At 41.5% G+C, this 26,223-nt stretch overlaps 1 protein-coding gene across 3 annotated transcripts in view; it reads right to left on the reverse strand.

Annotated features, from left to right (window-relative positions):
* Nucleotides 1-26,223, reverse strand: part of LOC311135413 (myocyte-specific enhancer factor 2A-like) — a 103,738-nt gene that overhangs the window by 19,831 nt on the left and 57,684 nt on the right. Inside the window, exons 5-7 of one of the 3 annotated variants that reach the window (XM_084169350.1) lie at nucleotides 4,571-4,705; nucleotides 4,369-4,503; nucleotides 2,134-2,359 (exon numbers count right to left, since the gene is read on the reverse strand). In XM_084169350.1, the coding sequence (XP_084025476.1) occupies nucleotides 2,134-2,359; nucleotides 4,369-4,503; nucleotides 4,571-4,705 (496 nt within the window). The remainder of the gene's footprint in view (nucleotides 1-2,133; nucleotides 2,360-4,368; nucleotides 4,504-4,570; nucleotides 4,706-26,223) is intronic. The other 2 variants (XM_084169348.1, XM_084169349.1) reach the window with 2 other exon arrangements.

Raw genomic sequence — 26,223 nt, forward strand, 5'->3', positions numbered from 1 at the left:
GGGAAAAACAGATGCACCTGTCAATAGAGGGAAGGAAACTGGAGGAGGGAGGGTGGGATGGAGGTGTCTGTCTTAAAGGAAACACTGTGTTTATTTACCTTCCAAAGAGAATCCGCCGCCTCAACACTACCTTTTAATATGTTAACCCTTTCAGGCACAAACAAGCTCACAATGAAGGTATAGCCCTAAGAATATATATAGTGACTGTTGTCATCCGTAAACCCCTAATATAACTTGTACAACAAACATGTTTGGAGCGACACAAAGTGAGCAGCCGATTGAGAACAAGAGGCAGTCTTGATCTGTTACTATCCAGGAGGAACAGATGGACGAGTGACCTTCCTGGTGTCCTTGGTGGTTTGATTGTGTGTTACCATAGCAGCGGGCCAGACATTAGCAGCTGCTGCCATTTTCCTCTGTTACTGTACTCAACCATCTACGCCTCTTCTTTGGAACACATTGGCAAACAAGATATGTCCCTCTTGGACTGACTCTTGGAGCCTTGGATGCAATCACTTCACCAACCTGTCTAGCTGCAGTCTGAATAATATACTGAACATACAGCATCTCTGTCTGGGTTCTGAGGATAAAACAGAACATGCTGACACTCAGCTTGGCTGTCTTGCTATACAGTAAGGACAGTGTCCCATCACTCTAACGTGTATACGAAGACCATGTTAACTAACTGCCTTCAATGTTACCAATACTCACAGACAGACAACAAATACAGTCCCCTCGCATGCAATAAATGACCAAGAATCTAACAAAAGCCGTCGTTGACCATGTCGCAGGCACATGTACATGTATGCAGACAGTGAGGTGAGGGCCAATTGGGCAGAGCCACAGAGACCTAATGAGTTCGTCCTGGAGGACCTACTATACTCGCTGGGCTGGTGCTCACGCCACGCTGGCACTGCCAGGTCTGTCCTACCCAGCATGCCACCTAATGAGATGCATGAAATGATATTATTAACCATCTGCATCCTTCAGCTGGGAGCGTGGGATCAGGGAAGAGCAGCACTCAATCCCTCCAAAGAGGCTGGGGTCATTCTCTCAGTTAACCACTGCCGTAGAGCATAATATGAGGTGTCTGGAAATGTTTAGGATTTAATTGTGGAATACATGGAAACAACATCCAGCTTTGAACAACTTCCATCACTTCTACCACTACTTGGAGCTAACAGTGAGTGGGAATGCATTCTCTCTGGTTCTATGGCGAGTGGGCCATTGGCCCTGTCCTTACTTTGTGCAGTCATCCAAGTCAAAGTTGTCAAGTAATGGCCCTAAGTCAAAGTGTTTTCTTTAATGCAACAATGCCAGTATCCCACAGTTTGTGTGAAGGGACATTCTCAGGTCCACACTTTAGTACTCTGACCACAACACCATCAGCCTTGCTTTTGTATACATATTGAAGTTATAACCTAGTACGGAGCTGAACAACAAAATATTATTTACCTGTGAATCTACTTTACAGGCACAGTGCACATAAATCCAGCTGTAAGCATGAGGTGGCAGTAAGGCTAAAGACCGCCCTGTTGTTTCAGTGGCTCCCCAGAGAATAGAGACATTGTATTTTACCCATGCTGCAGTTGTGGTTACCACCTTTTATGAGACTGAAATGAACATAAAACCCATACATTTCTTATTTCCAATGCAGATGGACTTCAAGCATAGTGCTAATTTTACCATAGAGAACTCTGCATCCTGCCGAGGCATGGGCTGGCTGAATGCACAGACCACTCTGCACAACACAGAGGATGTAGCTATGGTGTCAAAACATTACTAGTTCATCCCACTTCCTCTGAGCAATACAAGTCTTAAAAGTTGTGAAACATGAGTCATAGTGCAGGCATTACTATAAACAGCAGTGGTAAACAAGTGGTAATATGAGCTCACTGACACCACTGGACCTTTGCTTGAGTCATGAAAAATCCCTTCAATTAAGTGGGACTTTTTCTCATAATAAACTAGATGCAAATAGGCCCATTGCAAACATATCACATATCAGGCAAATATCGAGCAAGTTATATCTGAAAGATCAAGAGTGAAATTGGTGGATAAAGACCTGAATCTTTACCACCATGGTCAGTTGTAGTGAGAGAGAAAAAAACAGTGAAATGTAACAGTACTGACCTGCATTGCCTTGACTAGGGGGCCTCTGCTGGCCCCCGCTGGAGCCCACGTTCCTGTGTAAGGAGGCCTGAGGGGGAGAGAGCATCCCGCTGTCGCTCAGAGAGGCTGTGGCCTGGGCCAGGGCATGGCTGCTCATGGAGCCTCCTGGGTTGTAGGACATGGTGTTCTGGTTGGAGACTGGTACTGCCACATGCATGGAGAAGTTCTGCTGGGGCAGCGCTGTGGGCTACAGGAGGGAAACACACAGACATGGGGAGAATTAAAGACATGGCACTGGGCTGAGGGTCACAGGGGGAAGGAGACGGCAGAGATGGCATCTGTGATGGTGCCACATCAATCATATTGGTACGGTTAACAGAGCAGTCCTATTAACTTATCGCAAACAAACAGCTCTATGCTGCAGCTGGCAAGTTGTTCATGTTCCTAATCCAGGTTGCTTATAAAGGCGTATCTTACACTCTTACACATTCACTTCTGTTAACATTGCATTAAGTGTGAAAGGCCAAGAAATGACCACAAATAAAAATACCTTTGGTTTGTAATGGGATTAAACAATAACTGTCTTGAATAATAGGCTACAAAGTGGAATCTGAAAAATTGCTGTATTCCATATGATGCTGTCATAAGCTTGTATAATATATTTATAAATAATAATGCATAAAATGTACAAATGAACACTATATTATTGTAAATGCACAAAACAATCATTTTGCTATATAAAAACATTACACATCACTGAAAACATAACATATTCCAAAACATGCACATTAGCAGTGCCTTGTACCAGGTGTTCAGTCTTGCATTGTAATAGTCAGCACTGCAGAACAACGTTTTCTCTTTTAATCAGGATAGTGTAATTGTGTAATTTCCAAAAATATGAAAGCATTTTGGATAAAAACATATATTATGAGTTTTAATCACTTGACGTTTCTATTACTCTAGTCCATGTCTGTGCAGTGCTGACTATCCACAGAGTGTGTGAGAGTGACTGGTGACAGTGAGACCACTCCATTCACAGCATAGTCCAGTGAGGCAGTCAGTTAGTGATATTATTAGTGTGTTAATTGCAAACAGTGGTGCTCTCCATGTCAGAATTAGAGAGAAAACAACAGTTGAAGCACTATACTTTATGCAGGATTCTATGATTGCCACCTGCAATAAGATCACTATTGTCTCAAGGTAAAGCTCTGTGTAATGGTAGTAGCTTGATGAACGAGTGGAGAATACACAGTGATAGTCCACTGATGTTGTGCTTTAGGAGGACTGTACACTTTTTTGTAAATCTCCCCCTTTGCTCATTGTATGATCTCTCCTAGTTCCCCATATCCTAGTGGGGCGTCCTCAATTCACCTGGGAAAATCATACACATGCCATCTAGAACCTAAAATGGTTATTCAGCTGTCCCCATAGGAGAACCCTTTGAATAACCCTTTTTGGTTCCAGGTATAACCCTTTTGGGTTCCATGAAGAACCCTTTCCACAGAGGGTTTTACATGGAACCCAAAAGGGTTCTTCAAAGGGTTCTCCTATGGGGACAGCCAAATAACCATTTTAGGTTCTAGATAGCACCTTTTTCTAAGAGTGTATGATTTGCCCAGGTGAATGGAGGACGCCCCACTAGGAGATGGGGAACCAGGACAGACCATACAATGAGCAAAGGGGAGATACATTTTTAAAATCTCCCCAGTCACATGATCTGGGCACTGTGGGACTAAAAGAGATTCAATTTTCACATCTGCTTGTGGGTGAAAAATGGGTTTTGGGAAAAAACACATAAATCACCAAAGCTACAGAACCAGTCAATATTTAAACCAGAGTGGGAAGAAATTGAGGGATCTTCCCCTTTTTCCAGGGGGAAATGTGTCTTGATAATAAAGAAGCTTCTCCTCTGGAATAAAAAAATGCACTTTCCTTTTCATATAGTTTTCAAATGTTTCAAATAATGTGGAGAAATGTGATCATTTCAATAGAGCTTTGAAAAGGTTCAACCTATCATAACAATGTGATCTTATCAGGGTGTGCCAAAATATAAGTTGCAGTACAAATAAACAAAATAAACAATTACACTTCCAATGAACGGAAAAAAGGTTATGCTTGAATAGTCCATGTTTGCTTATAGTAGTTGACAGAGGTTGCAGGGTGGGATAATGAAAAAAAATAAGAACAAATAAAAACCAAAAGGTCAAAATCCTTTGTGCCACAAAGCCAAGCAGCAAAAACATTGCATTTACTTACGATTTTATGATTTCTCATCATATTATCAAACTCCTCATTAATTTTTTTATACTTTTCTTCTGTGTGAGGGGTGAGGACATATGAGGCATCGGGGTCCGGGCTATCACAGCCTCTGTGTTCTTTCTTGTTTAGCGCCTGTAGTGGACATCAACATAAAAACAGGAATCAACAAAAAATGGCAAGAGATGGAGGAAGTACTTACACCACAGCGCTTGTACATTAAATCACTCTCTTCGCTTAGTTTGCCGAAACGGTCGTCCATGAGGGGGCTGTGCCCAAAACAGTCATCTGGATCAGGACTGGCACACAGGTCATTATGGCCTTTGTTTCTTAATTTCTGAAATAAAATTGCACAATTCACACACAATATATACTGCAGGAGACTCAGTCTACTACCACATGACTCTCTGTCTAGCTAGGTTATAATATACCTCTACAAACCTGTTCCCATAACAAAACATGAACATTGTCTAAAAATATTAACATATAAGGCATCATTCAAGTCAAGACATGAATTAATTGGATTTTTTAAATTATTCTTAATACACCCATTATAATAAACCTGCCCTAGCATGTACATTAATAAATAATAAAACATATTTTGAATTAATTTCTTATTTTTTGGCCTGCCAGTGTGCTGGTGTGAGCTGGGAATGATACAAGTACTGTATTACTACGCAATGGTTGACAATGATAGAGAAATTGAAATATCACTCCTTATCCTTTCATCATTTAGAGACCTTCAGCACAGGAGAAACTAAATATGTATCTGTCTCTGTCTCTGACCCTTTCTCTGCCCTCTCTCTCCTCTATCTCCCTCCCTCCTCCCTCTCTATCTTCCCCCTCTGTCTCTCTGCATGTGTGTGTTTCACTTATCATAAGCCATCCAGCTGTAAGACACCCCGGCATAAGAGGATCCCACAGAGCAGCAGTTCAAAACGTTGCAGACTTTAATTCAGCATGGTTGCCACTCACAGGATCTTATCAATGTTAAGTAATGTAGGAAATACATTTGTTTATTATATGTGGTCAAAGATGCTTAATAGAGCATGAAATTGAGCGATTATTGTAAGAGGAACGAGCACAGTGTGATGTGGTGTGATATAGAAGTCCAATGAGCTTTATGTTACATCTTAAAAGAATCCCACACTATAAAACAAACTAAATAAAAACAGTGTTGTGTTTGTGGTAACTTTCTATCAGAGGAGTGGTTCTCTCCAGTGTTTATGAGAGCTGATGACAGCACGTGACAGCATGCGATATCATGCCAGTCAGAGCAAATCAAGTTTGATTTATATGTGTGTTGTTCAGGTCCCCCTAACAGGCTGGTGCAGGTCCAGAGCGGTGACCTCCCCTGTCTCTGGGCTGCCTCTGAGCCGGATGTCTACAGCAAGGCCACTGACTCCTCTGGATGGAGAGGTCACAGTGTGAGGGAGTGTAGTAGGGCCCAAAGACTAATGAGCCCTTAGTCTCTGCCTCCGCCTCCATCATCCTGGAGGTGCTGGAGGTAACACACTGGCTAATTGTGTGTGTGTGTGTGTGTGTGTGTGTGTGTGTGTGTGTGTGTGTGTGTGTGTGTGTGTGTGTGTGTGTGTGTTCATGGGCGTTGCAGCAGCTGGCGTCTGCTGACAGCTCTCTGACAGTACAGTGGTGTCTCGGCTGATCGCTATCTAACAATGTGTCTTACCCAACCCTGCTTACAGTAGCTACCAACACGCTGACGAGCTCTGTATGACACACTACTGTTTGATTTCCTAGGATTTAAATGTTGTGAAACCTAACTTGGTTTCAATGATTGCCTACTATACAATGTACCTGTCTACCAAGGCTCAGTTGATCCTAGCAAATTTACCAGTACTGAATCAAACTACACTCTACTCTAGTTTAGGTGTATGATGAAATGGTGTATAAGCTAAAAGCTTAAGCAGGAGAACTCGGAAAGGTACCTAAATCTCATCAGTCATATCTGTCTGACAGTGTTACTGAGGAGAGAGAGAAAGTCTCATGAGTAATGAATGATCAGGGCCGGCCCTAGCCTTTTGGGGGCCCTAAGCAAATTGTTTTTGAATAGCGAAGAGAAAAAATATATAGTTGTAGAGTTAATTTCATGCAATTCTACACATTTTGCCATGACTTATGTCATGTTAATATGATATCTGAGTGAGATTGACTAGCAAAATCATTGGGGGCCCCCTGAAAGTCAGGGCCCTTGGGCAAGTGCCCTTCGTGTCCGGTTGATAATTTGACTATGATTACTACAAGTTTAGATAGCTGGCTAGACTAACTTAACAATCTAAAAGAAATAGCTGACATGTGCTAATTGAGTGACTGTCAGTGACTGACATAACATGAGAAAAACTGCTGATGCACAACCAAATGTCGAGATTGCACCTTGTGTATTCTACTATTCTAACTCTCAACAGTTGAGACCCCAACTGAGTTCCCCTATCGGCCGGGGGCCTTAAGCAACCGCTTATGTCGCTTATGCCTAGAGCCGGCCCTGTGAATGATACACAACATGTGTAAATGTGCAGTTAGATGCACTTGTATTTGGTGTGGTACAGAGCAAGGGCATTCTTCTCAACAACAAAAAAAACGCCTTCCTGGTTCATTTCCTGTTTACTATGGCTGCTCTTTACTTAGGCTCCCATAAAGGCTGTGTTTACTAGGGAAACTATGCACTTTCTCCACCAGACTGCCAAAGATCTGATCGGGACCTGCAAATTAAAGTCCCAACCTGCTCATTATGGGAATAGCTGGGTTGGGCTGGTCGGCCATGGCTGTGTGAGATGGGCAGGGCCGCAGGCAGCACTTCCACAATGAGCCTCCAACCAGCCGCACCCCTCTGGCCCCTGGCCGCGACCACTCAGGGAGGGGCCAGTGTGGAAACATCCAGTGCCAGGGACACTCAGCATTCAGAACAAACCATGGAACATGTTGCACTGAGACTAAACAACACAAAGCCTAACAACGAGTGCTCATATCTCGGTCATTGTCCATGAGAGATGGATTCATAAGTAAATATTAATCACTCTGATTAGAGATGTACTGAAATGCAACATAACCTTAAAATGAGGACATAATCATGCGTGCCTAAGAAAGAGTGAATATTTCCTCTGAGGTGCTCCTAGCTGAGCATGCTAAAGAGTGAATATTTCCTCTGAGGTGCTCCTAGCTGAGCATGCTAAAGAGTGAATATTTCCTCTGAGGTGCTCCTAGCTGAGCATGCTAAAGAGTGAATATTTCCTCTGAGGTGCTCCTAGCTGAGCATGCTAAAGAGTGAATATTTCCTCTGAGGTGCTCCTAGCTGAGCATGCTAAAGAGTGAATATTTCCTCTGAGGTGCTCCTAGCTGAGCATGCTAAAGAGTGAATATTTCCTCTGAGGTGCTCCTAGCTGAGCATGCTAAAGAGTGAATATTTCCTCTGAGGTGCTCCTAGCTGAGCATGCTAAAGAGTGAATATTTCCTCTGAGGTGCTCCTAGCTGAGCATGCTAAAGAGTGAATATTTCCTCTGAGGTGCTCCTAGCTGAGCATGCTAAAGAGTGAATATTTCCTCTGAGGTGCTCCTAGCTGAGCATGCTAAAGAGTGAATATTTCCTCTGAGGTGCTCCTAGCTGAGCATGCTAAAGAGTGAAGGTCTGGGACAGCATGGCCGTTATTCCTCCTTAAATGACTTGGCATGTTTCGGGTGTCACACAGACGCTGCCCGCAGCTCCCAGTAAATGGATCACTAAATCAGCACATGGCCAAACAGGTGTCCCTCTACCAAACACCTGTCAGGCCCTGGCTCCCCGGCCCAGCCCAGCCAATCACAAACAGCTTCACACCGACATGGCCTTACAAGGGGCCACATGGAGCCCTGAAGGCCATCAGACATTCCACAGCCAAGGATTTTACTCCATAATATAAATACATAAAAGTATTGGTAAAGCAATACAAACCTTGCGCAAAACCTAGAAAACAAAACCAACCAACTCTGAACGCACTGGGCACAAACATAATTTCAACGTCTAGTTTTGATTTACATTTGGTTGAGTAACGTGAAATCAACAAAACATTTCACCACGTCACTGCATTTAGGTTAAGAGTTGGGTGAAAATAATATGAAATTCCCTTACGTTGATTCAACGTCATCACATAGATTCTTTGTTGTTGAAATGACATGGAAACAATGTTGATTCAAACAGTTTTTGCCCAGTGGGAAGTATGGTAAACTAAATCCAAAATAAAACAAGTGTTCCTTCTATTGCTTTTCAAATTCTAGCTCTGAAACAAATTTTCAAAAGTAATGTCAAGCTGTGTGGTTTGTGCTTATTAAGAAAGAAAAGTTGGAGGGGTGTGAATACAGTAGAACAGAGAGATTTTCAACAACAACATTTATAATGGAGGTTGGGTAGGGGTGGTGGGTCTGTCTGTATTCAGGGGCTGCAGACAAGAGAGTAGTGACGAGTGAACTTGTGTAATCTGTTCACAAGGCCTGTGGAGGCTCATAAAGTTCAGTGGGAACCAGGCCAGCAGCTATTTTCTCACAGCCGTCCAGACCTGGATTGATAGAAATGTGGCTCTATACACTCAAAATGTGAGTCTGGGAGTCTGACGTCAAACCAGCAGGACATCATAGTGAGTGTATGAATGTAGCAATAAGAGAACAGAAAGCATGCCTTTAGTAAGGGAGGCCTTGAAATGTGTCACTTCATTCTTAGTATTGTATGCCCAACCGACATACTGACGATAACATCTAGTGTACCTGTATCACTCATCTCCTCCATAGCGCCAATAATTGTTAATTTAGCTGAAACTCACAAACATACACAGGAGTATGAGTTTTTGGAGCATTGTGTCAATTGTAGTGTCAATTGTACTTTTTTAAATCTATATATTTTTTATATTACATTTCACCCACCATAGATTATATATATAGTGTTCCATAAAGATCAACGTTTATGTCACATAAAATAAACATGAATATAACACTCAAAAGACTGACAGGGTCTTTTTTACAATTGGCTGAGTTTAACACCAACCACAGAGTTTATATCATAGCCCCATATACATTCAAAACTGAAGCAAACATCATTTCAGGAGTTAAAAATAAAGTGGAGCCGAAGCTGTTTTGAAGCTGTTGCGTAAGCCACCTACATTGCCTGTTCCTTGTGAAGCACTTTCACTGAAATAGGCCCAAGCAATTTCTGCACAGTCTGCCTTGGATAGAACACCATTACACTCCAATGCCCCCCACTTGTGTCAAGAGCTTTTAAAATTTCACTTATTCATGTACTGTACCTGAATAAAAGGGAGGTTGGAAGTAGACAGTAACTTTTCAAATGTGGGGAGATGGCAGGTAGAGGCTGAACTGTGAGTGTTTTCCAGTGTGCAATGGTAGCTACACAGAACATACACCAAGATCATACTTTAAGAGCCATTATTATTGTATTATAGTCTATATAAAGTATGTATAGTTTAACTATTTCTGCTTCTGTAGCGTTCCTCCCCTCCTTGCTCACCCTGCAGTGTTGTGAATGAGCTGTTGTGCCTGTTGCCGCACTAAGCAAGGTAGCATGCTAATCCTCATGACATCACCATTGTGTCCGGTCCGTTCCATCTAATGTGCTTATCAAAGGGCCTCTTTGAGTGTGAAGGCAGTTGAGAATCAGCATGGGGAGGTTGCTGATAGCAAGGCTTTTATCTGCTCACAAATACTCTCTTATATAACATCTTAAGAGACAAGTCTTTCAGTGTGAGCATGCTCCCATTTTTCCTTTGGTGCTGTAGATTTCACTTGAGGGGGAAAAAGGAACTGTTGGTTGTTCTCGTGGACACTCTAGCTAATGGCTGTATGTATTGTATGCCATTACCAAGGGCCCTAAAAGCTTCTCCTCTCTACTCACTGGTACTGGTCATGTTACTGGTCTGGGAGTAGGGGAGTAGGGAGGGCTAGATAAGGAAAGTGGTTTTGATTCCCAGACATATCTGTTTTAATGACCATTCCACATCATCAGTGATCTAACTGATATCAGGATATGACCTCTCTGTCAGACCATTGTCCTCAATTCACAGGATTGGACGGGACGGACTGCATTTTGTTTGGTTATTATTATCTGACTGCAGTTGTTTGGAAAACAATATACAGTCTGTAATCCAATCCCCTCCAAAAACAGGACAATGGCGAGACCACAGTTAGCTCCAAGCTGATCCACCAAAAAGACTAACACATGCAGACGTATAAAAGTAGAGTGAGCCTAACTGAGCAGTGGTCTGCATGTGTCTAAAGGAGGCAGACAGGGAAGAGAAAGCCTCTGTCTCAGCTCAGCTCAATATACAGTAAAGCAGATAATTACTGTGGTTGACTGACTAGATTATCACTTTGATAAATATAGCCGCTATATTATTGAATAAGAATCCATTGCACTGCAGCGAGCAATACTTTTCCCTCAGAGAGACAGCTGCTCAGAGACTGTTGATGGACGTGTCAAAGATATTAGTTGCCACAGTCAAAAGAGAACACACTTTCAATCAGCGGCTTGGATATTTTCAGAACATTTAGCCAACTGGGAATTGAAGTCCAAATTGAGGATAAAGACATGTCATCATTATCTACATCTTTAAAAGAATGGGAACAAATGAGACAAACACGCTCCATTACATCCAACTAGTTCTAGATATCTATAGAGCGCCATGTGGGTATATTTTAGATGAGAAGAAATTACATTCAACATAAAAAGTGTAAAAAGGTATACAATTTAAGTAAATAACCATTCACTAAACAAACTCTTACTACTACAAGAAGTTCACTTAACATCTTTCCCCTCCCTCCCTCCCTCCCTCCCTCCCTCCCTCCCTCCCTCCCTCCCTCCCTCCCTCCCTCCCTCCCTCCCTCCCTCCCTCCCTCCCTCCCTCCCTGTCTCGCTCTGTCTCTCTGTCTCTCTCTCTCTCTCTGTCTCTCTCTCTGTCTCTGTCTCTCCCTCCCTGTACCCACAAAGTGGATCATTAGCTGTCAGAGCCCTTGAAACCGTACCCCCGCCCTCAACTCCCATTCCTGCTCGCCTCTAAAATATTCATAAGGACAATTAGGAGTTCCGATAAGGCGGCGTGGAGGGCTGGGACGGGCACGGAGGGCTGGGACGGGCACGGAGGGCTGGGGCGGGCACGGAGGGCTGGGGTGGGCACGGAGGGCTGGGGCGGGCACGGAGGGCTGGGACGGGCACGGAGGGCTGGGGCGGGCACGGAGGGCTGGGGTGGGCACGGAGGGCTGGGGCGGGCATGGAGGGCTGTGTGTGCACAGCGGAAGGAAAGGGCAGGAAGTGCCAGCAGGACGTCTGTTCTGCAACACTCTATACCCAGACCACAGACCTGGCCTCATCAATCTGAGCCACAGCAGCCCTTCCTCCCTCCCTGCCACCCACTCCTCACTCAGCCAGACTAGGCAGGGAGGGTGGCATGATGCCAGCTAACCCCCTCCTCCTTCCAACTAGCTTTGCTCTGTCCTCGCCCCTGGGCAGAGAGGGGGGGGGGGGGTGGTTGTTCCTCTGTCAATACTGGTCACCAAGGCACTCTAATGGTGGCATGGCTGTCATTAAAGTAGTTCAAACCAAATTAGGCAGCTCATGTCTGACCTATTTTACGTATTCTGATGTTTATGACGTGTCTGGTAAGGCTGTGAGTCTGGCTGTTCCTATATGAACCTGAAAGAATAATAAAGTGGTTATTCACTGAACATTTGTTGCATGTTGCCACTGAGCTGCATGTAATGAATTATTTTCATAGTTTTACCATAAGCCATGGTAGGCCTGTGCCAGTTAATCGGTGCCATATGCCTCTAGCAACTAAAGAATACATCACTTAATACATTTTAATCAACTAAAACACAGAGGAATCATATATCATGGCAATGTTGAAATCATTCAAGTGTTTATGGGATGATGTCAGCTAAATGTAATTCACAGTTGAGATTTGAAAACATTTGCCAGAACAATGAGGTAGAGAGCAAAGAATTGTACTAGTAAAGGTCTTCATTCCTGGTGTTATAGTTATTACATTCCATAATGTATTTGAGTGTTGGAGATGCTTTCTCCCTCACTCTCTAAAGTTGAATCAATAGGCTCATAGAAATCCTCCATTATCCTTGGTTTGATGCCTAGGGATGAGCTCCGGTGTTAAAATGAGCTGGGATTGAGACTTGTTAGAATGCAATGCAAAGTATTATAAATTGTTTTATACTGAACAAAAATATAAACGCAACATGTAAAGTGTTGATCCCATGTTTTATGAGCTGAAAAAGAAAATCCCCAACATTTTCTATTAATACAAAAAGCTTATTTCTCTCACAGATTTGTTTACATCCCTGTTAGTGAGCATTTCTCCTTTGCCAAGATAATCCATCCACCTGACAGGTGTGGCAAATCAAGGAGCTGATTAAACAGCATGATCATTACACAGGTGCACCTTATGCAAGGGGACAATAAAAGGCCACTCTAAAATGTGCAGTTTTGTCACACAACACAATGCCACAGATGTTTCAAGTTTTGAGAGCGCATGTTTATTTCTCTACCAATGTCGTTTTAGAGAATTTGGCAGTACGTCCAACCGGCCTCACAACCACAGACCACTTGTAATCACGCTAGCCCAGGACATCCACATCCGGCTTCTTCACCTGCGGGATCATCTGAGACCAGCCACCCGGACAGTTGATGAAACTGAGGAGTATTTCTGTCTGTAAAAAAGCCCTTTTGTGGGGAAAAACTCATTCTGACTGGCTGGGCCTGGCTCTCAAGTGGGTGGGCCTATGCCCAGTCATGTGAAAACCATAGATTAGGGCCTAATAAATGTATTTAAATTGACTGATTTCTTTAAATGAACTGTAACTCAGTAAAATCTTTGAAATTGTTGTGTGCTGCATTTATATTTTTGTTCAGTGAATGTGTAATGAATTAGGTTGAACACTCATGTTGTCATTTTCTATGCCTTCTTCTTTTTCCTGCAAGGAAGTTTTCAATCTTTCTCACTTTCTGGATTCATACAGTACCAGTCAAAAGTTTGGACACATCTACTCATTCAAGGGTTTTCTTTATTTTTACTATTTTTTACATTGTAGAATAATAGTGACGATATCAGAACTATGAAATAACACATATGGAATCATGTAGTAACCAAAAAAGTGTTAAACAAATCAAAATATATTTTAGATTTTTGATTAATCAAAGTAGCCACCCTTTGCCTTGATGACAGCTTTGCACACTATTGGCATTCTCTCAACCAGCTTCATGAGGTAGTCACCTGGAATGCATTTCAATTAACAGGTGTGCCTAGTTAAAAGTTAATTTGTGGAATTTATTTCCTTCTTAATGCGTTTGAGCCAATCAGTTGTGTTGTGACAAGGTAGGGGTGGTATACAGAAGATAGCCCTATTTGGTAAAAGACCAAGTCCATATTACGGCAAAAACAGCTCAAATAAGCAAAGAGAAATGACAGACCATCATTACTTTAAGACATGAAGGTCAGTCAATATGAACATTTCAAGAACTTTGAAAGTTTCTTCAAGTGCAGTCGCAAAAACCATCAAGCGCTATGATGAAACTGGCTCTCATGAGGACCGCCACAGGAAAGGAAGACCCAGAGTTACCTCTGCTGCAGAGGGTAAGTTCATTAGAGTTACCAGCCTCAGAAATTGTAGCCCAAATAAATGCTTCACAGAGATCAAGTAACAGACACATCTCAACATCAACTGTTCAGAGGAGACGGTGTGAATCAGGCCTTCATGGTCGAATTGCTACAAAGAAACCACTACTAAAGGACACCAATAATAAGAAGAGACTTGCTTGGGCCAAGAAACACAAGCAATGGACATTAGATTTTTCCAACCGCCGTGTTTTTGTGAGACGCAGAGTAGGTGAACTGATGATCTCCGCATGTGTGGTTCCCACCGTGAAGCATGGAGGAGGAGGTGTGATGGTGTGGGGGTGCTTTGCTGGTGACACTGTTCGCGATTTATTTAGAATTCAAGGCACATTTAACCAGCATGGCTACCACAGCATTCTGCAGCGATACGCCATCCCATCTGGTTTGCGCTTAGTGGGACTATCATTTGTTTTTCAACAGGACAATGACCCAACACACCTCCAGGCTGTGTAAGGGCTATTTGACCAAGAAGGAGAGTGATGGAGTGCTGCATCAGATGACCTGGCCTCCACAACCACCCAACCTCAACCCAACTGAGATGGTTTGGAATGAGTTGGACCGCAGAGTGAAGGAAAAACAGCCAACAAGTGCTCAGCATATGTGGGAACTCCTTACAGACTGTTGGAAAAGCATTCCAGGTGAAGCTGGTTGAGCGAATGCCAAGAGTGTGCAAAGCTGTCATCAAGGCAAAGGGTGGCTACTTTGAAGAATCTAAAATCTAAAAATGTGTTTAACACTTTTTTGGCTACTACATGATTTCATATCTGTTATTTCATAGTTTTTATGTCTTCACTATTATTCTACAATGTAGAAAATAGTAAAAAAATTAAGAAAAATCCTTGAATGAGTAGGTGTGTCCAAACTTTTGACTGGTACTGTAAATGCAGTGTTGATCAGCATGTAATAAGGTGCAAATGATTGCTTTATTTTTCAAATCAAATCTAAGTTTATTGGTCGCGTACACAGTTTAGCATATGTTATAACGGAACGCTATAAGCGTAATGCTTATGTTATTAGCTCCTAATAATGCAGTAAAATCTCAAACAAGTACATAAATAATTAAAACGTTTTAAAAAGTACATTAAAAAAAAAGAAATCAAGAATGTCAGGATGAATCCAATCTATACTCTATTATACTATACTATATAATTATACTATATTCTATATTCAGTTCTATGTAGTGTTGCTTGTGTAAGATGCTGCTGCTCATGCTGCTGCTCAGACTCAGGCTATTATGAACCAGGTAATCCAGCCCAGCGGGCTCTGTCCCCCTGCCAGGAGCCAGGTAACCTAGGGACAGGTTAGGATCTGTCTCACTTGCCCCAAAACTGGGTTCAGGAAGAGAACTGCACCAAAAACCAACCAGTTCTAACACAAGAGTGTTTAACAGCAAAAACACATCAGTGGTTATATCACACACACATCTACACACATCTAATTCCATAAACCACTAAAACACTAGTAAAACCTTTCATTCATATAGAGCCTTTCTCTAAGCTATGGACACAGTACATGAGAAAGAAGCAACATAATACAAATCCTACTCAGATGAGCAGCAGAGGGAAAATGTTATTTATAAAAAATAGAGCCAGTATGCTGGGTAATTTGTCATTCAGTCTAAAAAACATGTACTCATGTGTCATCTCTCTTTTTTCCTTTGTGAATGAGCGTGAGTGTTATTTGTACAAAGCTGCGAGTGCAGTGCTCAAGCACTTGAGATTAGAGCATGGCTCATTAGTGTCATTGGAGAGTAATGTTTACCGGGGACTACGATGGCTGTTGTTCTCTCTCCTTTTATTTCACCCTCTCCAAGAACAACTAGTTTTGAAAATACGTATCACACTTAAGAGGGAAGGATGGAAAAAAACTCTGACGTCAATGAAGCACGACATGTGCCGAAAACAAACAACTCTTGGCTGTAACCTGGTAACAAGCATCAAAGTGAAGAGTGCGGAGGCTTTGTCAAAGAACAGGGGCATATGGCTAACATACACACATGCACACACTCACACACTTCATTGGTAAACTGAGGACGATTTCACTGTTCACTGTTCCTGTCCTCTGTTTTTCTCAAACACTAACATGGGTTTCCACAGCAACCAAGTCACAGTGAACATGAGGAAGAGACAATTATAGTCCATTCAAGGTTTGTTACATAAATGTGGACCGAAATAGGATGTTCTATGAAAGACTTAAATCAAAATTATCACTATTGTTTTTTTCATAGAAGGCAAAAAACTCCAAAGACAGTGGTGACCCTGTTTCTAGTTCAAGCCCAGAGGAAAAGGAGTCCTTGTCCTATAAAGAGGGGCACTTTGAAACCCAGCAGGAGACTGGCTACAAAACCATTAGTACTCCTTCACTCAGCGATGCAAATGAAGGCTTTTCAACCAACACGTGTACTGCACCTCAGTACATGGGAAAAGGTAACCGTTCTGTTATCTAGAACCACAAAGAAATAAGAAAAATGTATCAAACAATATCAAAATATATGACAAGAGGAGCTTAGCTTCTTTCAGAGAACGACAGAAAACATTTGTACAACAAAGCCTGACTAACAACTTGATACTTGTAAAATGAAGAAGGGTTTGTGTGTGTCAATATTTCATCATGTAGTGATAAAGTACAGTGTGTGTTACTGTACATTAGACTCAACGTATTAGTATCCCTCCCTATTCACATGTGGAAGCAGATGAAATGCCTCATTTGAAACAGAATTGCACTGCCAAGCATATTTCCTAAAACCACAATCAAGAAAAGTATATCACAGTGTTTTACCTAGTATTTTATGCACTTGAAAGAATGTACAGACGCACACCACTAGTAACCTCCACGCAGCTAAGAGGTCAGAGCTATTACTATTGTGGCCTACAAAGATAGCGCTGCTATTTCTGCTTTCAACGCATACATTAGTGATTCCTTGTTTATTTGTAGGTATACTTCCTCATGATTTATCCCTGTCCTCATTGGCCTGCTCAGAATACTGTGCTTGTTTTGATGGTGCAGACTGACTGTACAAGTTAAAGTTACGCTTCAAAGGTTTTGTATAATTTCAGCCAGCAGTTTTGAAAGTAGTGCTCAAGAGCCAAATTGTGTACTACGTCATCCATTTCGTATGATATGTTACGAATTGCTAAAAATTACATATATATATATATACAGTTGAAGTCGGAAGTTTACATACACTTAGGTTGGAGTCATTAAAACTTGTTTTTCAACCACTCCACAAATTTCTTTTTAACAAACTATTGTTTTGGCAAGTCGGTTAGGACATCTACTTTGTGCATGACACAAGTAATTTTTCCAATAATTGTTTACAGACAGATTATTTCACTTATAATTCACTGTATCACAATTCCAGTGGGTCAAAAGTTTACATACACTAAGTTGACTGTGCCTCTTTGCTTGACATCATGGGAAAATTAAGAGAAATCTGCCAAGAACTCAGAAATAAAATTGTAGACCACCACAAGTTTGGTTCATCCTTGGGAACAATTTACAAACACCACGTTCATCTGTACAAACAATAGTACGCAAGTATAAACACCATGGGACAACGCAGCCGTCATACCGCTCAGGAAGGAGACACGTTCTGTCTCCTAGAGATGAACGTACTTTGGTGCGAAAAGTGCAAATCAATCCCAGAACAACAGCAAAGGACCTTGTGAAGATGCTGGAGGAAACAGGTACAAAAGTATCTATATCCACAGGAAAACGAGTCCTATATCGACATAACCTGAAAGGCCGCTCAGCAAGGAAGAAGCCACTGCTCCAAAACCGCCATAAAAAAGCCAGACTACGGTTTGCAACTGCACATGGGGACAAAGATTGTACTTTTTGGAGAAATGTCCTCTGGTCTGATGAAACAAAAATAGAACTGTTTGGCCATAATGACCATCGTTATGTTTGGACGAAAAAGGGGATGTCTTTCAAGCCGAAGAACACCATCCCAACCGTGAAGCACAGGGGTGGCAGCATCATGCTGTGGGGGTGCTTTGCTGCAGGAGAGACTGGTGCACTTCACAAAATAGATGGCATCATGAGGAAGGAAAATGATGTGGATATATTGAAGCAACATCTCAAGACATCAGTCAGGAAGTTAAAGCTTGGTCGCAAATGGGTCTTCCAAATGGACAATGACCCCAAGCATACTTCAAAAGTTGTGGCAAAATGGCTTAAGGACAACAAAGTCAAGGCATTGGAGTGGCCATCACAAAGCCCTGACCTCAAACCTATAGAACATTTGTGGGCAGAACTGAAAAAGCATGTGCGAGCAAGGAGGCCTACAAACCTGACTCAGTTACACCAGCTCTGTCAGGAGGAATGGGCCAAAATTTACCCAACTTATTGTGGGAAGCTTGTGGAAGGCTACCCGAAACATTTGACCCAAGTTAAACAATTTAAAGGCAATGCTACCAAATACTAACTGAGTGTATGTAAACTTCTGACCCACTGGGAATGTGATGAAAGAAATAAAAGCTGAAATAAATCCTTCTCTCTACTATTATTCTGACATTTCACATTCTTAAAATAAAGTGGTGATCCTAACTGACCTAAGACAGTGAATTTTTACTAGGATTAAATGTCAGGAATTGTGAAAAACTGAGTTTAATGTATTTGGCTAAGGTGTATGTAAACTTCCGACTTCAACTGTATATATATATATATATATATATATATATATATATATATATATATATATATATATATATATATATATATATATATATATATATAGTGAGCTCCAAAAGTATTGGGACAGTGACCATTTTATGGTTGTTTTGGCTCTGTACTCCAGCATGACTATGAGGTCAAAGTGCAGACTGTATCGTAATCACCGTAATCATGGAAGCATCCATATTAATGTAGAAGTGTGTAAGGGTTGGGGTGAGTTGTGACCCAGGTGCAGTGCAGGATATACAGTAGGCAGTAGGCAGAGATGGTGAAACAAGGATCTTTACTGGTGGTTCCGAAGCCAAAATACAAAATAACGGACTTATCACGATAAAAGAAAGACGGAGCAAATAAGTCTCCAAAAATCGTCTGACAGCCAAAATATGAAATACTACCTAAGACTGAAACAAATAACGAAACAGGGAGAACACTTCTCAAGTACCTGTACATAGGTCTCCGATCAGACACTGAGTAGTACTGCTGGACATAGAGAAACTAGCAGAGAAAACTGAGCAAAGGAACACAGGGAAGTGAGGGCATTAATACCCAGGTGAACCGATAGACACAGGTGACACCAATAGGATGATTATTAGTCCTGACTGTGAGTGAGGAGGTACCTAAGGTTGTCGGAGGATGACACCTAGAGGGTCGCTCCGGGACTGCAACCCCCTCCTGTAACAGAAGTGCTTAGAAACACATTCTATTCTTATTTACAATAACAGTGACTCCAAAATGACACAATACATTATTTACCATTCATTTCTATTGGGCACAAAATAATCTAAAACACAACCAAAACAAACAGCAGATGCATCCAACAAGTGGGTAGAGTCACAAGATTGATGTAATCATTGCGTGCTAGGAATATGGGCCCAAATACTAAACTTTTGACTACTTTAATACACATATAAGTGAATTTGTCCAAATACTTTTGGTCCCCTAATTTCTAAACAGTTCACCCAATATGGATGAAAATACCCTCAAATGAAAGCTGACAGTCTGCACTTTAACCTCGTAGTCATTGTATCATTTCAAATTCAAAGTGCTGGAGTACAGAGCCAAAACAACAAAACATTTGTCACTGTCCCAATACTTTTGGAGCTCACTGTGTTTTTTAATTTGTATGATACAGTATATTACGAATTTGTAAGTGCTTAAGATCCTGGACTGCATCTTTAAACGACTTTCCTGGAATACACAACAACACTCAAGCACCTGCACTGAACTGGATACACACAGCAGAGTTATAGGAAACTAGCCCTTTGCTTTGTTTTTCAAATAAAATCCATTACTTAAATATGAATATTAGAACAAAATCAAAACAAATAAATCTCTCTTACATTATTAAAGATAAGCATAAACAAACATGTTCAGGACTGACCCTTGCTCTCAGTGCTGTTCCAATTCAAGTGACATATGCAGAGCACATTCCCAGACACTGACGGCCTCAGTCTTAATAGTATGAATGCATGGGGAGTAATTGACACTTCTATTCATATCCTACTCACTACAGACCAATTCCATACAGAATCCCATTGCAACAAATATATCAATACAGAGATGGCTTCAGAGATAAAGTCGCCAATACAGCTTATCAGATACTCAGCTAAATATTACAGTTATAATATCTCACCATGCATAGTACTCTACCAAACCAAACCCCCTCTATGGAAATAATTATACAAACCAGGCATAGGTAGAAACTATTTAATGTATCATAGGTTATAAAAATGAAGGGTAAAGCAAATTAATGTCATTTTAATAAAGCTTGAGAACCCAAAAGTACACATTTGTTTTGCTGCTGGAATATTAAAATTGGGATCGGCTCGTGTATCAGAATGCCCTGAATCTACTTTAATTTAATAAATCTATGTCAATAGAACTGACATTTGACTTAGCTTAAGATGTATTTTTAATATCATGGGTGCTCAGAGAGCGATATCGCTGCATAGCGGTAAGGATGAGAAGGTACTGCTGAAGAAAACAGATGAGGAAAATACTAAGTGGTGCCAATGATCAGTGAAATTAAATGATTTAGACCATGAGGTAAACTAGTCACGACATATGGTGAAGTACAACTTATGGGAAAATATCAAATTCAATTATGTCACTATCAAGATAAAAAGGCTACTCAGACTGTCTAAATGACTTTGTTAGATGCTTAAACTGAGGAAGAGAGTACTGCCTAATGGGTTCTGAGATCTTGCCAGATTATATCACTTTGCAGGCAGTGTAACCCTGATGTGTAGACATTGTATGTAGAATAAGTATAGTAAAAACATGTGTTAATTAGGGGAAGTGGGCTTTTAGATTCTCCCTCCAAGTGACCTTACGCAGGCGAGCCAGTGCAGCTAACTATGCGTACCCTTCAGCCATCTCAAATGTCAAACAAGGCTTTAGTGGATCACAGAGGGATTCTGGGCACTGGCCAACCCAAAGTCAAGTCGCTACGTTAAGCACTTGCCAATTAAAATTTAATATTTTATTTTGTGTTGTCATCTGTGCATATCAAACATAAATTAGACCCCTGACCCCTTTTAGATTCATCTTTCAAACTTAGTTAATCATCCAGGATTGGGCGAGTCAGTGACATCGCTGGAGCGTGAGGTACAGATGTAGGATCTTAATTTCAGCCAGTTTGCTACAGCAGGAAAATAATTCTGCAGCAATAGGAAATTACCATTATTATGTGGATTATAATTAATGGACATTTTTGTAGGGGTTGATACATTTTTCGTTAGGGCAAATCAAGTCTGACAGTTCAAAGTGGAAATGACAAAATTTAGAATACTTTTCAAACCTCAAATACACTACAAGTTTGCATTTCCTGCTGTGCTGGAAAATTCTCAAAAGAGTGATCAAATGAAGATCCTACATCTGTACGTGCCATGATCCGTGTGATGCCAGTAACTTTAAGGCAGGGGAATCTCCTCAGTACACAGCAGCTCCATGTTCTCCTGGGATGCAACACTGTGTCATATTATGATACAGTACGGTGATTACTGACTGTTCATGACTCACACAAAATGTATTTGAAATTGAAACCAACTATTCAATTTTAGACTGAAGCTTGTATTTTTTTCACCTTTTTCTTGTTTTATTGAGAAAAATACTGTTAGGTGCATGTTTACAGCAGACTTCATTGTATGCACTACTTTCTACTGAACATCGACTACAAAATACTGGTTCACACCTACCAAGCTATCCACAACTCTGGACCCAAGTGCCTGTCTGACCTCATTCTACCCTCCTGCCCCACACGCACCCTTCACTCCTCCAGGTCTGTCTCCTTTCAGCAGCCCCGCAGCAGACTAAAAACTATGGGTGACAGGGCTTTCAGTTGCGCGGCTCTGCGGCTGTGGAACACACTTCCAGACACTATTAGGGCAGCAGAGTCTCTGTCCTCCTTTAAGGCACAGCTCAAGACCGTGTTGTTCAGAAAAGCTTTCAAGGACCTCTGCCATTTCTGTTCTCAGGTCCTCTGGATCTGGTGACACCTGTATATAGCTTTGATTGTTGTCGTTATTATTATTATTATTATTATTATTATTATTATTATTATTATTATTATTATTATTATTATTATTATTATATGTTCCAGAGAGCCAGCCCCTCTGGAGGAGTGGTATGTATGAGAGGATTCAGGAGTGGTGACAGCTTCTCTCTGTGCCAGCCAGAGCCTCATGTGACTGTCCCCATTATCTTGGAATGTCACAATTATAGATACACAGCACTCAGGCCTGAATCTGTCTCTGATGCTCCACAGAGGGAGCCACTAGGCTTTGATGTTTATTACAATGTGCTTACTCACTAAGCCTAAGTCAACAAGAGTATGGTCATAATATTCCACAAAGATTACCACCATCTCACACTAGAAGGCTTTTTCAACTATTCATTTTCACGATTGATTCCTGTACTTGAGGAACAGTTGTGTTTATACAAGTATTAACTGGGAAGCCTTGGTGTGGTCACCTTGATTGGAGAGAGAAACTAAAATTAAAGGACAAATCTTTCCATCATATCATTACTGCATTATGTGGTCCATTGAAGTGCAGTTGTCGTGCATAAATACATAACATGTCATGTCGTTGCAAGGTGTCTGGTGTCCACTGCCTGAGAAACATGATTCATCCCCATAAATAAAAGGAATACATATTTTCAAGTGCCAAGAGTCAAAGTGAGCAACTTATATGTCTATTTGAGGACTACATCATTAAACTGATAGCTCCACTATAATAAAATGAAAGAAATTCCATCATCATTTTTGCCTAATCAAATAAAGCATGTGTATTTTGATGGGTAGAGTGAAGGGTTTGAAACAGAGGCCTTCCTTTCCCTCTCTTCCTCTCGCTCTTTCTTTGCTGACAATTTTCTTCACATTCACGTTCTCCACAGAAGCACCGGGCGGAAGATAATTGATCAATCAGGCAAATTGAACAGTCTGGACGGCTAGCCCACGATAGCAGATGTGCCAATTTGCATTCATTAAGACAGAGATGAGTCTTAATCACTGTACTGGATTTGATTGACAACATAAACAGCCCCTGTCTCAAATCCTGGAACCACTGCTTTTTATATCTCTTTTCCATATTTTAAATAGTCATTTCTATATGCAATGGCATTTGTTTTATGATCCTCTGCCAATGGCCAATGTGGTTACTGTAAGCAGGCTTTGTGGTGAAAGAGCGGAGTGATTTAAATGGAAAGTAGGGGAGTAAAGAGAGAAAAGCAGACCCAATAGACCTGGCATTATAAAATGGTCAGTATCTACATATCTTATTGGAGTGCCATTCATAATAATAGATGATAATTGAAAGTAACAATACTGACAAATCTATGGAGATGATGCAAGTAATTTTTACGCTCATTTTATTTCACTGAATGAGCTGTTTATCTTTAGAACACTCAACAATGACACCTTTTTTATTTTCAAAAGCACATTTAACAAAGATGGCCTCTCTAATGTCACTGGGAGATAAAGGTGCATTTGCATATGACTGCTCTTGCTTTGCTTACTCCACAAGATGGGCATCTGAAAAGTGTAGCAAAATGTCAACTTTTTACATCCATTGTAGTCCAGCTCTTTACAAGCCCAGGCATGGTATTTGAGTAAAATTGCAGCTCCAAATTTGATTAAAGCCATTATTACCAGCCTGGACTAAAGTGTAGCCTAACAGCCGTGTTTAAACTATTACAGATGTATAATTCCTTGCAATTATATCCACATCCCCTATTTTATGAGATTACTTTAAATGTGTTCAGTCAATGTCAATTTCGTTTAAATGCAAACTTGATTAATCCAAGCATTGCTGCAAACCGTAATTGTGTTGAAATGCTCTAAAGAAAATCACAGATGGACGTTCCTGTGAAGTTGATTTCAGGGAATCTCAGCTAGACAGTGAGCTGTCTGTATTCAGAGTAACGGTAGAAGGTTATAGAACAGCTAAAGGAAGATTTCATTACCTCTAGTTGGGGAGGAAGAGGAGAAGGTTTGATTTGATTATCTTAATTACCTACAGCAGCATTTTCATTTGCGATACGAATAGAATTCAATAATAAGCACAACAACAGTTCCTATACTGTAGAACTTTTACCATAGCACCCAACTCCAGACCGAACAGCAGTGGTCTACTATACAGGGTAGCATGACATATGCAAGCTGGTCTGTCTGTTTCTTTATCACAGTGATATTGATCCAGTTGACATGCATTTGACCTATCCTCTGTACATCAGTCTTGATAAAGATTCTCAGATAAAATGTTCAAGGTTTCTCACTGCAAACTATTTGTAAAGAAAGGGTACCAGAAACTAAAATGATCCTGTAAAAGCAAGCTTTTCTTCTCTACTTGCCCCCATGTTCGCTCAGCACAGGTAAATGGCATGGCAAGGAATGACGTTTTCTCTGGCAATATATGTTCTATAAAGTCCTTAGAGAACCAGACAAGCTTGCCCTAACCTCTGAGGAAAGGAAACAGTACATCAATCCATCCAGCATAGCTACTCAGTAAATAAAAGGCTGCTTTGAGAGCAGGGTCTTTGAAAGGCGAGACGCAGATGGGATCAGATGGGAGCGGGGAGACTTCTAATCAGACGGAGAAGTGGACGTGATCCACAAATGGAGATTTCATGCAACAGTTCACCTGTCGCCCGGAGTGTTGCTGGAGTTCAGACCACCACACACATACACACACCGTACACACACCACACACACATTTATGCTCAGGCACAGTGATCTGAGCCTGCTGCTCTGGTCTCCACAGCGAGCCAAGTTTGAGACAAAATCCATAGCCCTCCACTGGGTTATCAAACTGTGCCCCAGGCATGCCTCCATGTGAGGAAAACATGGGAATTGCTCTCCCACACTGCAAGGCCCAGCCTTTATCTACAGATGGTACTACTGAGCAGGAATGTGACCTTTTGATTTGGCTTCGCACATGGAATGGGAACGTATGCTGCCCAATGAAAACTCTGAAAGGATTTGCTTGGTCTCTCAACCGAGGCAGGTGAGCAAATGACTGTTTGTGTGGTAATTATCAGTTTAATGCAATTTATACATTTAGAGGAGTGTCAGGGTAAGTGTCTCCATGTGAGATACATCACTACAGAGAGCAGTGGAGGCTGCTGAGGGCAGGATGGCTCATAATAATGGCTGGAATGGAGTTAATGGAATGGCATCAAACACATGGAAACCATGTGTTTGATGTATTTGATACCATTCCACTGATTCCACTCCAGCCATTACCATGAGCCCGTCCTCCCCATTTAAGGTGCCACCAACCTCCTGTGACAGAGAGAGAGGGAGAGTGGGAGAGAGAGAGAGGGAGAAAATGAAAGAAACAGAGAGAGAGAGAGAGAGGGGGGAGATAGATAGATCTATCCATTATAGACCCATTCAGTGCTTCTCTCATCCATTTACACTAAGAAGGGACCTATGGCTTCACTAGCCGTGCAGTCATCCTATATCCCAATGACACTGACTACACACAGATAGGGAAGCAGCAGACAGACTGCCAACCAGACAGATAGACATTCAGATCATGGCCCAAATACAATTTGTGCTTTTGTCTTTTCAAAAGGGTAGTCCATGTTTTAATGATAGAGATCATGCTTAAAAGTGCAGACATCTATTTGCTATCTCTGTGTTCTGTAAGAATAAAAGGACATACATTTAATTTGTCTTTTATTGAAGACGTCACCTGGCTTCTCTCTATATAAACACTTATATGAACAGGATGCAGCCAACAGCCTGGGCTAGATCAGATAAGCCCACAGCAGACACTGAGCTCTATCTAACGGCTCTGACATTTGCTCTTGTGCCGCAGCACATTTTGGAACAGTGAATGGTGGGCACTGTGGAAATGTTCAGAAGTGGACACTGGACAGGCCTGCTTACTTCTGCTCTGCTTCTTCACTTCTGAACCTTGGTCACATAGCCAGCAGGGCTAGAGAGATTTGCACATATCTGCACAGATGCTGGCCGAGTGAGCAGGGACAACGCTGCATTG

This window comes from Coregonus lavaretus (assembly GCF_964263955.1).
Source record: "Coregonus lavaretus genome assembly, chromosome: 9".
Lineage (NCBI taxonomy): Eukaryota > Metazoa > Chordata > Actinopteri > Salmoniformes > Salmonidae > Coregonus > Coregonus lavaretus.